Source organism: Pantherophis guttatus, chromosome 1 (genome assembly GCF_059756535.1).
Source record: "Pantherophis guttatus breed Tessera chromosome 1, ASM5975653v1, whole genome shotgun sequence".
Lineage (NCBI taxonomy): Eukaryota > Metazoa > Chordata > Lepidosauria > Squamata > Colubridae > Pantherophis > Pantherophis guttatus.
Window position 1 is genome coordinate 76391080 of NC_142063.1, and position 12734 is coordinate 76403813.

At 39.6% G+C, this 12734-nt stretch overlaps 1 protein-coding gene across 12 annotated transcripts in view; it reads left to right on the forward strand.

Annotated features, from left to right (window-relative positions):
- CKAP5 (cytoskeleton associated protein 5) overlaps window positions 1–12734 on the forward strand; it is a 67290-nt gene that overhangs the window by 40827 nt on the left and 13729 nt on the right. For 6 of the 12 annotated variants that reach the window (XR_015731504.1, XM_087883117.1, XM_087883119.1 and 3 more), the window contains 11 exons: window positions 95–208; window positions 1025–1153; window positions 1948–2142; window positions 2868–2997; window positions 5083–5171; window positions 6542–6610; window positions 6923–7048; window positions 8456–8605; window positions 9656–9859; window positions 11457–11592; window positions 12178–12371. Coding sequence is in view for 10 of the 12 variants with exons in the window: in XM_087883117.1 (XP_087739243.1) it covers window positions 95–208; window positions 1025–1153; window positions 1948–2142; window positions 2868–2997; window positions 5083–5171; window positions 6542–6610; window positions 6923–7048; window positions 8456–8605; window positions 9656–9859; window positions 11457–11592; window positions 12178–12371 (1536 nt within the window). In the remaining 2 variants the exon portion in view is untranslated. The remainder of the gene's footprint in view (window positions 1–94; window positions 209–1024; window positions 1154–1947; window positions 2143–2867; window positions 2998–5082; window positions 5172–6541; window positions 6611–6922; window positions 7049–8455; window positions 8606–9655; window positions 9860–11456; window positions 11593–12177; window positions 12372–12734) is intronic. The other 6 variants (XR_015731506.1, XM_060687577.2, XM_087883136.1 and 3 more) reach the window with 1 other exon arrangement.

The window sequence follows — 12734 nt, forward strand, 5'->3', positions numbered from 1 at the left end:
AAAAAACTTCAGATGCTGTGAAATGATACTGTTGTGTTGTTGAAATTGAAAGCTCTCAACCTAGGTACATTTCATACTCTTGCCTTCCACTCAGGTGCAACAAACACTGTCCATCCTTCAGCAACTGGCCACTGCAATGGGCCCAAATATAAAGCAACATGTGAAAAATTTGGGAATTCCTATCATCACAATTCTTGGAGACAGTAAGGTAAGACTGGCATACTATTTTGATGGTACTCTTCAAGATTATATTATCCATGATATACATGCAAAGCTCTGCATATGTGATCAAAAGATGATGACAGCTTTAGTTTCCCATTGAGAAAATTGAATTTGAAGAAAATCAGACACTGGATGGACATCTGGCAGAAATGTGCTGGCTATGTGCTCTCTTGGAAATCCTGAATTTAAGGACTTGACTTCAGAAGTCCCTTCCCAGTTCCTTTATTCAGAAGGTGTACACACCTTCTGTTAAATTTACTTGTTGCGGAGTGATAAAATAGGCCAAATAAAACTGCTGAAGATGAAAATTGTCCATATGCAATGTTAATGTCCTAACCTCTAAAATTGGTAATAAGGTGTAGTATTGTTACATCTTATTGGGGTCCAAGTAGAAAATTGAAGGAAAGCAAATGACTTTCCATTTGAAAATGACAAAATGCAGATAGAATAAATATGGATTCAGATAAGCCATTGAATTTTCATCTAACTTGCTGCCCATCCTATTTCCGGGGTGTAAAAGAAAGTGGTTCGAAAGATCTGTTTCCTGAGAGTATGCACCTTCCTGAACTTAACACATGCATTTTTTGTGTTGCGTTAAATTGGCACCTCAGAGATTCAGTGGACAATTATCCTCTCTTTAAGGTGTTAAATTTTGATTGTTTCATAGTAATGAATATAAATGGTACATAGACAGATGCGAGAATATTATCTGGTTGACTTTTTCACTTTTCTGGAACATAGATAAGTTTATGTATTTGTGTATGTATATATTATATCATATTTTCCCTCTCCTCCTTTCCAGAGCAATGTACGGGCAGCATCCTTAGCAACAGTAAATGCCTGGACCGAACAGACAGGCATGAAAGAGTGGTTGGAAGGGGAGGATTTGTCAGAAGAATTCAAGAAAGAGAATCCTTTTCTAAGGCAAGAGGTGAGGATTTTAGTCATGGTCTGCTTTTTCACTATTATCTTGGAAGAAGCGTCAGTTCAGGAGAGATGTGCAAAACAACCCATGCACAATTATGATTCAACTCATCTGTTCATAATCCAAAATGTGGCAGTTCTCCTCTGAGTAGAAGTGGTTCTGAAGAGAGCAGGAAAAAAGTGAAGACATTGGTAAATGGGTGCTTGTGGCTAATTACACCCATTGTGGCATGTGGTTTTGAATAGATTATTACATTAGTGAAAAATCTCACAGTATGTTGTTAACATTCTAAATGAGAATCTAAGACTTAAAAGGTTATTACAATAGTGTGTTTTGTGGTTGGAAGAAATATATTGAATCAGTTTCCGCATCCATTTGCTTAGTTATTACCCCAATACTATAAGAGAGATAGCATTAACTTATCAAGAATGTATCAAATCTTCATCTACAGGTTACTTTCTCATTGTCTCTTTCAAATCTTTCATAACATTCCTCCCCTAAAAAGTGTTTTATTCTACCAAAAAAAAAAAATGGGGAGAAGGGAAGCAACATGTTGCTTCTATTTGTTCTCCCTAGTTGCCTGCTTTTTGTGATGTCTTCCTAGTCAGCTATTGCTCCCTTCCATTCATTTTCTTCTCCAAATCAATTTTAGTAGATTAGTAGATATCTAATTTTTAATACATCAGTTTAATTGGCTGTTGACCCAAAATGCCAACAGTTTTAATTATTCATATGTAAATTTGTATAATCTTTACTTAGAATACAGTGTGTTCCTTTCTAATAATCTTTTCTAACTTTAGCTTTTAGGTTGGCTCGCTGACAAGTTGCCCACTCTCCGAGCTGTCCCATCAGACTTAGTTTTATGTGTACCTCACCTGTACTCCTGCCTGGAGGATCGAAATGGAGACGTCCGTAAAAAGGCACAGGATGCTCTTCCATTTTTTATGATGCATCTGGGTTTTGAGAAGATGGCCAAAGCCACTGGCAAATTGAAGGTACAGAAAACACTAATAAATTGACTGATTGTTGTCAGGTTCTTTATATGGGATTTTTATCCTTGTAAGCCACTCAGAGTCATTGAAATTGAATTGAATGGCCATATAAATTTTCTTAAGTAAAAAATTAATAAAAAAATTTCTGAGGGAACAGGGTCAAACTGCTAATGGGAGTATAAATAATGGCAAGGACAAATGGTATATAGACATGCAAGTAATAACATGAGTGATTTTCTGGGACGTTAAGGACTTCCAAAATAGCTTTAATTATTGGGATTTTGAAATCTAATCTAGGAAATCTAAAATGTCTGCATATGGGTTTTTATTTATATAAACTTGGGTAATTTGAGATGGGCAACTTTTGAGCAATTGGGCTGCAACTCTGGAAATCTTTAGGACCATCTCTTGACGTGGCAGAACTTGGGTAACATGACTTTGAATAATTTTTAAAAGTAGTTCAAATATATTTTAGAAGGTTGGAGAGGTAAAAATGGTATCAAAAATAGCCATTTTGCTACATAATTCACTGCAGTGTGGTATCAGGGTGGTGGGAAACAACCTGTGGGTCACAGGTTGCCCATTCCTGCTGTACGTTGCCACCATTCCTTTGCACTGTGCACTGACAAGCCAGGAACTGTTTACAAAAATTAATTTATGTTTAAATTTATGTTTAAATTTATGTTTAAACGTAGATACCTAAGCACTTTCTTTTTTCTTTTCTGTAGCCAGCTTCGAAAGATCAAGTACTGGCCATGCTTGAAAAAGCTAAAGCCAATATGCCTGCCAAACCTGCTCCACCTAGTAAGACATCTAGAGCAGTGGGAGCAGCTCCAGCCAAATCTCAAGCTGCATCAGGTAATCTTTCTACAGTTGACCTATTTGAGAGAACTCCAGTTTTAAGAAAGACTAAAAGCATGAGATACTGCAATCATCATAAATATAAGTCAGTTGTCAAGCATCTGACTTGATCACATGACCAGTCATAAGTGTGAAAAATGGCCATTTGTTGTTGTTGAGAGTGTGGTAGCACGACAGCTCCCTCAGTACCTGGATGAGTCGGCTTATCTGGATCCGTTCCAGTCGGGCTTCAGGGCTGGGTACAGCACGGAAACGGCATTGGTTGATGATCTCTGGAGGGCTCGGGACAGGGGTTGCTCTTCTGTCCTGGTTCTATTAGACCTCTCAGCGGCTTTTGGTACCATCGACCATGGTATCATGCTGCACCAGCTGGAAGGGTTAGGGTTGAGGGGCACCGTGTTCTCCTCCTTCCTCTCCGACTGGTCGCAGTCAGTGTTGGCAGGCGGGCAGAGGTCGACCCCAAGGCCCCTTGTATGTGGGGTGCCACAAGAGTCGGTCCTCTCGCCCCTTCTTTCAACATCTATGTGAAGCCATTGGGTGAGATCATCCGTGGTTTCAGGGTGAAGTACCACCAGTACACTGATGACAACCAGCTGTACATCTCCACCCCGGACCACCCCAATGATGCCCTTGAAGTGATGTCCCGGTGCCTGGAGGCCGTGCGGATCTAGATGGGGAGGAACAGACTCAGGCTCAACCCATCCAAGACCGAGTGGCTGTGGTTTCCGACATCCCGATATAGTCAGTTGGTGCCATCACTGACTATTGGGGGTGAGTCATTGGCCCCTATGGAGAGGGCTCGCAACCTGGGGGTCCTCTTGGACTCACAGCTGTCTTTAAAAGAGCACTTGACGGCTGTGGCCGGGAGGGCATTTTATCAGGTTCGCTTGATTCGCCAGTTGCGTGCTTTTCTGGATCGGGACTCGTTAAATACGGTCACTCATGCCCTCGTCACTTCCCGTCTGGACTACTGCAATGCTCTCTACATGGGGCTCCCCTTGAGGAGCACCCGGAGGCTCCAGCTGGTCCAGAATGCGGCTGCGCGGGTGGTTATGGGAGCGACAGGGCGCTCCCATGTGACCCCCCTCCTGAGCGAGCTGCACTGGCTCCTGGTGGTCTTCCGGGTGCGCTTCAAGGTTTTGGTTACCACCTTTAGAGCGCTCCATGGCTTAGGACCGGGGTATCTACGAGACCGCCTTCTGCCACTAGTAGCCTCTCACTGACCAGTATGCTCCCATAGAGAGGGGCTCCTCAGGGTGCCATCGGCCAAACAATGTCGACTGGCGGCCCCCAGGGGAAGAGCCTTTTCTGTGGGGGCACCCGCCATCTGGAACGAGCTCCCCCCGGGGGTACGGAGGATCCCGGACCTGCACGCTTTCCGCCGGGCCATCAAAACATTTCTTTTCCAGCAGGCCGGCCTGGCCTAACCTCTCTTTTAACTGTTTTTTAAAACTTTTAAAATTTTTAAATTTAAAATTTGTCTTATGAATTTGGGGTGTTTTAAATTTCGTTTTCCGGGCCAATTATTTAATTGTATTTTAATGGTTTTTAACATTTGTATTATATGTATTTGGCTGTTCACCGCCCTGAGTCCTTAGGGAGTAGGGCGGTATACAAATCCTAATAATAATAATAATAATAATAATAATAATAATAATAATAATAATAATAATAATAATAATAATAATAATAATAGTCATTTTTTCAATTCCATTGTAATTTCAGTCACTAAATAAATTTTTATTTAGGGGATGGTTCTGCACAACTGACCAGCAAGCACGCACGCACGCACGCAGGCATGCAACTCCATTTGCACGAGCATTGTACATGTGCGCCTGCAAATGGTGCGCACACGCTCGGCCACTGTTCGCACAAATGAGGAGGCGTGTGTGCTCACTGGCTGTTTCCATAGCTTGGTTGCAATCCCCTCACAGAACCGTAGTGGGACACAGCCCACAAGTTGGAGACCCTTAGTTTAAGGTATACCTTGAGAATTATAGCATGTTTTGTAAATTGGCAGAAGGGGAGTTGGTAGTTTTGATCCCAAGCCTATATAGTGTAAACTGTCAAATTATTCCTTAGGTTCCAATGAAGATTATTTATCTAGTACAATGGAGACTAAACCTGATGCCAAAAAAGCCAAAACAGGAGGAAGCGCCCCTAAAACCAAGGTAAATGAAAACTGTGGGTCCTGGTTTACTTGGCTTTGCAGTCATTACTAGGAGATTTCTAACTTTGGGGTAGCACTAGTCCCAAGAATTCCTGCCCCTCATTCATATTCTGGCAGAAGCAATGCCTATCTATCTAGACAGGACCAGTGATGAAATGAGACTTTGCCATGGAAGACAGGCTGGAAGGCTGCTTGAGGGAGAGAAGACGTAGGATTAAGTCCTCTCTGTCAGGCAATGAGTGGCAAGGACCACCAACAGGCAAGCAACCCCTCTTTACTTGGCAAAGAAGGATTTGCCAAGGACCTTCTAGGCAAGGAGGGAAAAGACAAAGGAAATTGTCTATCTGTCTGTCTAATCTGTCTCTATCTAGCTGTCTTATCCATCCTGCCTACCTAACACATTTTTTAACTGTCCATCTCCTTCACATTTCTATCATCTAATGATAGAAAATGAAGAGCAGGATTTAGACAGCAGTTCTTAGTGGGATAGCTTTCCTGGATGATATCAGCCTAGATACAGTATTGCATATCAATCAGAAATAAAATCAGATAGAGCCCTGGTTATGAAAAGCACTACCAGCTATGTGGCAGAATGAAATGACCGCATCACAACTTTATTTTGCAGCTCATTCTCTTTCATAGAAAAGCTTTATTTAAGAAGTTTTTGCTTCATGCAATACTATTCTTTTTTTTTTCACTTTTGACTCACTAGAGCAGGGGTGTCAAGCTCAATTTCATTGAGGGCCGCATCAGGGTTGTGTTTGACCTTGAGGCTGGGATGGGTGTGGCCGGGGTGGACATAGCCAGCTCGACGTCACTCATGTCGGGGTGCCTTTGGTGGGCCAAGCGCTCTGCCAGCGAAAATGGGCTCCAGAGCTCCGTTTTCAGCTGGGATGGCCTCTTGCAACCCTCTGCCAGTGAAAACGGAGCTCTGTTTTCACTGGCAGAGGCACCGCAGGCCAGTCCTTCACTGTTTCCAGGGCAGCCCCGGGGGCCGGATCTAAGCACCCCGGGGGCCACATCCAGCCTCCGGGCCTTGAGTTTGACACCCCTGCATTAGAGATTTTTGTGTCAATGTATGAAAAAGCTTCATGTTGCAGACATCGGGTTAATGAAATAATCTGAGCCTCTTGGTCTTCACTGAAAGGAAATTTGATGGCCTGACTGGTCCCTTCTAACTCAGTCCTTCCTCAGTATAATTTACATGCCAGTGATCTTAGATATGTAATATTTCACATATGATCAATAAAAAGGAACAGACTGCTTGTATTCATATTTATATATTCATATTTATGCAGAAGTAAAAAAAACTTAAAAGGTGTTTATGTGGTCAATACTATTAACTATAGAGTGTTTTATGACTTGTTTCAGCATTCTGATGCAAATTCAGGCCTCACCAAAGGCAATAGTAATCTGACAAAGAACAAAGTTATCAAACAGGTAATAAATGGGTACCACATAGAGTGGCTGGTACACTGACTTTTATATACTTGCTGTACTAAACACTGTTATGGCCTTTGTCTTTACTCTGCTAAATAGGTACTTGAGGTCTTCAGTGCACATTCTAACACAAACTTCTGTATAGGTGAAATACTTGGCTTGCATGCTGATGGGATAGATTTGTTCTAAATAAAGGCATTCCTGTTGACTTCAATGAGATTAGTCCAGTGGTGCAGAATGGAAAGCGATTTAAAACTAGATTATAGGAGGTTGGTTACGAGGAAATGAACTTACTATTGTTTTGTTTCTTAGGGTATACAAGGGAAAAAGGTTCCAAGCAAATCCAACTTGAAAGATGATGATGACAGGTCTGGCCCAGTTTTTATTTTAGTCCCAAATGGAAAAGAGCAAAGAATGAAAGATGAGAAAGGATTAAAGGTGAGAGAAATGCTCAATGTCTGATTTCTGGGCTGTATTAGACATTAATTCCTATTTTAAACTATATTTACTTTAACACTGGAAAGCTCCAGAAAAAATTACATGTGGAGATCACTTAATTATTTATTCACTTAATTGTTCAAATGCATATTTTGCTCCAACGTATTATGAATGTTATTAATGTTAACAGTTAACAATATTAACAGTTCAGTGGACAAGCATACAGAATTAGTAGTTGTTCTGTCATTCTTTTTTGTTAAGCATGGTCTACAAAATCTGCCAAATTTGTTCTGAGTTACTGTGCTTAAAACAAGTGAATTCTTTTAGAAAAGTTCAGTGGGGAAGTGTCTCTTCATTCAGTATTAGGGAATGTTTCCACAATAACAAAAACATTTTATTGTATTTTTTTAAATGGGAAGATTACTAAAATTGCCCCAGCCAGCATGAGGAATTATGGGAATTGAAATCAACATAACTTAAAAGTCACTAAGTTTGAGAAATACTACACAGAATGAATAGGCAGAAACAAGCCTCAAACTACTGACTGCATGTATATGCACCAAAGCATCTAGGTTATAATGCAGTTCTGAGGTATTAAAATACAAATACAAAGATTCAAGATTAGGTCCACTTCACCCATGAAAGCTCACCTGGTGATGTTTGTGAGATAAACACATTTCCAACAAGAGATCTAGTTGATTCATGTTAACTAGGGGCCAAGGTGGAAGCATTAACACATTTTTTAAAATAATCTGGACTTGTTCGTATTCAGATACAAGAATAAATTATCCTTTGTTTAAAATAATCAATTGTTTCTGGTATCCACTCACTGAAGAAGAGCCTAATGTTGGGAACAATTGAGGGCAAAAGAAGAACGGGATGACAGAGAATGAGGTGGCTGGATGGAGTCACTGAAGCAGTAGGAGTGACCTTAAATGGACTCCAAAGGATGGTAAAGGACAGGAAGGTCTGGAGGAACGTTGTCACGATGGGTCGGACACAACTTCGCAACTAAAACAACAACAACAATCCTCTTCATGACTGTCTCAAAAGTGGGATGGGTAGAAAGTGCTTGCTTGAGGTTTAACCAAACTACCTTAGTGAAAGAAGAAAAGTGAAAGTTACAAAGACACAATGCTTTGGTAGTCAAGTAATAATCCATATAGGAAAATATATTTTTTCTGTAAATATGAATTTCTTTTGTTATGTTAAGAGGTCCGATGTTATTTAAAAATTACCTGTGGCTCAATAAAGTAGTCTTAGCAAATAAGGAAAACAACTATACACATATATAGTATCTATATACATGCCACTTACAATTTAATTATTTTAAGTAAAATTTAAGTTATAAGTAGTTTAAATTACAGGTTTAATTTTTAAGAAGACCGTGTTCCCCTCTTCCCTCAGGTTTTGAAATGGAATTTTACTACTCCTCGTGATGAATACATTGAGCAATTGAAGACTCAGATGTCTAGCTGTGTTGCCAAGTGGTTACAAGATGAAATGTTTCATGCAGATTTTCAACACCACAACAGAGCACTTAGTGTAATGGTTGAGGTGAGGAGCATTGACTTCTGGCAGTTGATAAAACAATAAGAGCACTAGTATAACTTTTCCTAGAGCCGTGATGGCGAATCTGTGGCATGTGTGCCACAGATGGCACGCGTAGCCATATCAGTGGGCACGCCAGCTCAGCACTGGCATGCATGCGCGTACCGGCCAGCTGATTTTCGGGCCTTCTGGGCCCACCAGAAGTAGGGAAACAGGCTGTTTCCTGCCTCTGGAGGGCCGGGGGTGGGGGGCATGGGGAAGGCCCGTTTTTCTTTCTTACCTGGCTCCAGATCCCCTCTATGCATCTGCGGAGGGCGAAAACAGCCTTTCCCACTTCCTCGGAGGCCCTCCAAAGGCCTGAAACGGCCCATTTCCCAACTTCCGGTGGGACAGGAAGTGACGTTTTTGCTGTCCCCGCCTCCAGAGATTCCTAAACATCACTTCCTGTCCCACCGGGAGATTGGAAATGGGCTGTTTCAGGCCTTTGAAGGGCCTCCGAGGGAGTGAAAAAGGTTGTTTTCGCCCTTCCCAGATAAATAGAGAGGATCTGGAACCAGGTAAGAAAGAAAAACAGGCCTACCAGGCCATCATGTGCCAGGAGCGGGGGGGTGGGCGAGGGGCGGGCGCAGAGCAGGGCACATAGAATTAACGGTGTGGGCACTTGCGCACGTGACCTTCCCCTGCACCCTCCCCCCTTTCCTGGCACGCAATGGCAAAAAGGTTAGCCATCACTGTCCTGGAGCATGCAACTTTTGGAAATAACTATTCAATCTAGAGCCCTACATAATATTCTCATAAGAACAGTGCAATTAGTATTGGCCTCCATCAAGGCACTGAATATGAGCATTTGAAACAAACTTAAATAGCAGACTAGCTGATGCAAGTAGCAATTATGCAGGTACAAAACAATTATCTTTGGTCCCTTTGCTACTAGAAAAGCCATGGTATAATCATTTAATTGAAATATAATTTCTTATTTATTTATTTTATTGTAAAAGAAAAAAAAATTTTTTTTGCAAAACTTCACCTTGATCTTTTTTTTTTCTTCCTTTCAAGCACTTGGAGAGTGAAAAAGATGGAGTTATCAGCTGTTTAGATTTGATTCTGAAGTGGATCACTCTGAGGTTCTTTGACACCAACACAAGTGTTCTGATGAAAACTCTGGAGTATCTTAAGCTGCTGTTTGTCATGTTGAACCAAGAAGAATACCACCTGACTGAAAATGAAGCCACTTCTTTCATTCCCTATCTTACCTTGAAGGTATCCAGAATTTAAAAAGCTGCATACGTGGTTTGTCTTGACCTCTTAGAGCGGGTAGAATGAAAAAAAACCCTAGATATTGTTGCTCACAAAATATAACAAAAAGCAAATTGTGAAATTAGAGCTCCCTCTGTGACAGTATTGAGAATAATGATGACTTTAGCAAATAGAACTAGAGGATATTGTATTTGGAGAAGAAAAGAAAAACCCTACTTGGAAAAGAGAAGCAAGAAAACCAGGTTTGAAATATACTTTTTCAAATAATAGAAATGGAAAACATTGCTCAAAAGTTTTTACTTTTGAGGACCCAAAAAATTGTGTCCTTTACTTAAAGGACCCAAAAAATTGCCATCAGATCTTAGTTTGGCTTTCTCCTCGGGATCCTTCTCATTCCTGAATAAGCGTAAGTGATAATATGCTTCATTTGTACAATGCTTTGAACTAAGCGTTGTACTCAATGCTCAGTGAACTAAGAATAATACTCAATATCATTAAAACGCCAGGCAATACATTATATTAGGTAAAATTGGAAAAATAGGATGCAAGAGGTAGAGAGCGAACTTTCATATGTTCTATGATTTTAAAAAATGTGAATCAGGTCAATAACCGAGGGAATCCCTTTAACTGTATTCCAGCCTTCATATCTGGCATCCGTGTTTTTTTTAAAGTAACTTTGATCTCAAATCAAAAGATACTATAGAAGGTAAGATAAAATTAAGATCAACTGCTTGGGAACATCTCCATTTTATTTTATTGGCAACAATACAAAAGTGGTCTATTGTTGTCTTCTGGGATGTTTTTCCACTTCCCAGTTTATCTCCAATCCTGAGATTTCCTGGTGGTCTTGTACACGAGTATTAAGAGGGTCCAGTCTTGATGATGTTGATAAATTATTAAATGAATGATTGAGCAGCTTACAAAATCAGAAAAATTACAATAAAATCAATAAAAAGTTTATATTTTATGAGATCAGCCAAGATGAGCTGGGTGTTGTTACCTGTAATGTTAATAAAAAATATGAGAGCAGTTTCAAATAAAATACTTGCATTCATAATGGTAGTAGAATTATGTCTATTAGCAAAAAAACAAAAACAAAAAAAAATTCATTAGAAATTCTGATCTTTAAAAACTAAGTTAATTGTAATACATGATACACTTGATACAGTGTGTGTGAGAGAGCAACCTTTTTCAACATCGCTGTAAAAATTCACCAGAGAAATGCTGAACAAATACCTTACAGAATTTTTTCAATTCATTAGAGAACATGTATCTCTTATTCACTATAATGACCCATGAGATTTTGTATCTGTTTCTGCTGCTGTACTTGCAAAGATTCTAATTTACAAAACTCTCAAAGCAACTGAGAACAGTATTCCACATCAAGATAGCATCTTCTAATATGTGATTATGCTCAAGGTTAAATGCACTCATGTTTGCTCCAGTGTATTTGTCACTACCTAAAATTTCAGAATAAAAATATATAATCTGAAAATTTAGGCGTGCCCATGATTCCCTGAAAGCCTTGAATGAGAATATTAGAGAATATTGATTATGCTTCCAGTTTTTCTAAACCTCCAAATGTTTTCTCTGGTTTTAGGTTGGGGAATCCAAGGATGTTATTCGAAGAGATGTGCGTGCCATTCTGAACAGGATGTGCCTTGTTTATCCAGCCAGCAAAATGTTCACATTTATCATGGATGGGACAAAATCAAAAAACTCAAAACAACGGGCAGGTGGGACATGTAGTACAGATCACAATAACATATTACAATCATGAAAATAATGGAATGGGCAAGCCCCACTTAAAATACTGGTGTGTCAGGTTTCTGCATTGGATGCATGAAATACAGGCAAATGCATTGGTGTATGCAGGGATAGGTAATTGTTTTCAGCCTAGTAAGGGATTGGGGGTTCACATTCATATATGCCACCACTCTAAAAAAATATTTCCAAAGGGAGCAATATGAGCCTTTTACTTAATGGCCTAGTTGCCATACCCGCAAAGATGTAATTCCTTAAAGTGGGGGTGGCATAGGAAACAATGAGTTAGGAAGGAAATGATTTTTAAAAATATATAATTATAAAAAAATTATGTTCATGTTATAAAAAAAATTTTTAATGCCTGTTCAGGCTACTGACAATAAATGTGAATGGTTAAGGGGCAAATATTTCATACATCGTTGCAGTGTGTGTCCCCCGTTTCATCTTGGGAGATTTAATCAAAAAGAATTTTTACCTTGTTTATAATAACAGTTCGCTTTACTAAGAAGTTTGGTTGCCTTTGGGTTTTGTTTATATCTTCTTTTGTTATTCCTTAGAATGCTTGGAAGAGCTGGGATGTCTAATTGAATCATATGGCATGAATGTATGTCAGCCAACTCCGGGCAAAGCCTTAAAGGAAATTGCAATTCACATTGGTGACAGGGACAATACAGTCAGAAATGCTGCACTTAATACCATTGTTACTGTTTACAATGTGCATGGGGATCAGGTGTTCAAGCTCATTGGAAATGTAAGTAAACAGGAATCAAGGGGAAAAATTAAATCCTTACGGTGTATTGGACAATTCAAGTTAAGTGGTACAAAGTCACAACAGACCTGTATTATACAACTGACTGATTATTGATTATCAAGAACAGATAAAAATTGTACTTCACACTATTTAGTTGATGGCTAATGAATCATTCTGATGTCAATGAATTGTGAAATGGTAAATAAATAAGTATTTATTGTTAAATCTGCAATAGCAGTGGAAATTAGTTGAACTTTGTCTACCACAAATCTTGTTCAAAAGTTTTGAAGTCACTGAAGAATTGGAGGAAGTTACATTGGTAAAAAGAAAAAAAAAACCATTTGCAGAGAACTATTATTTAGT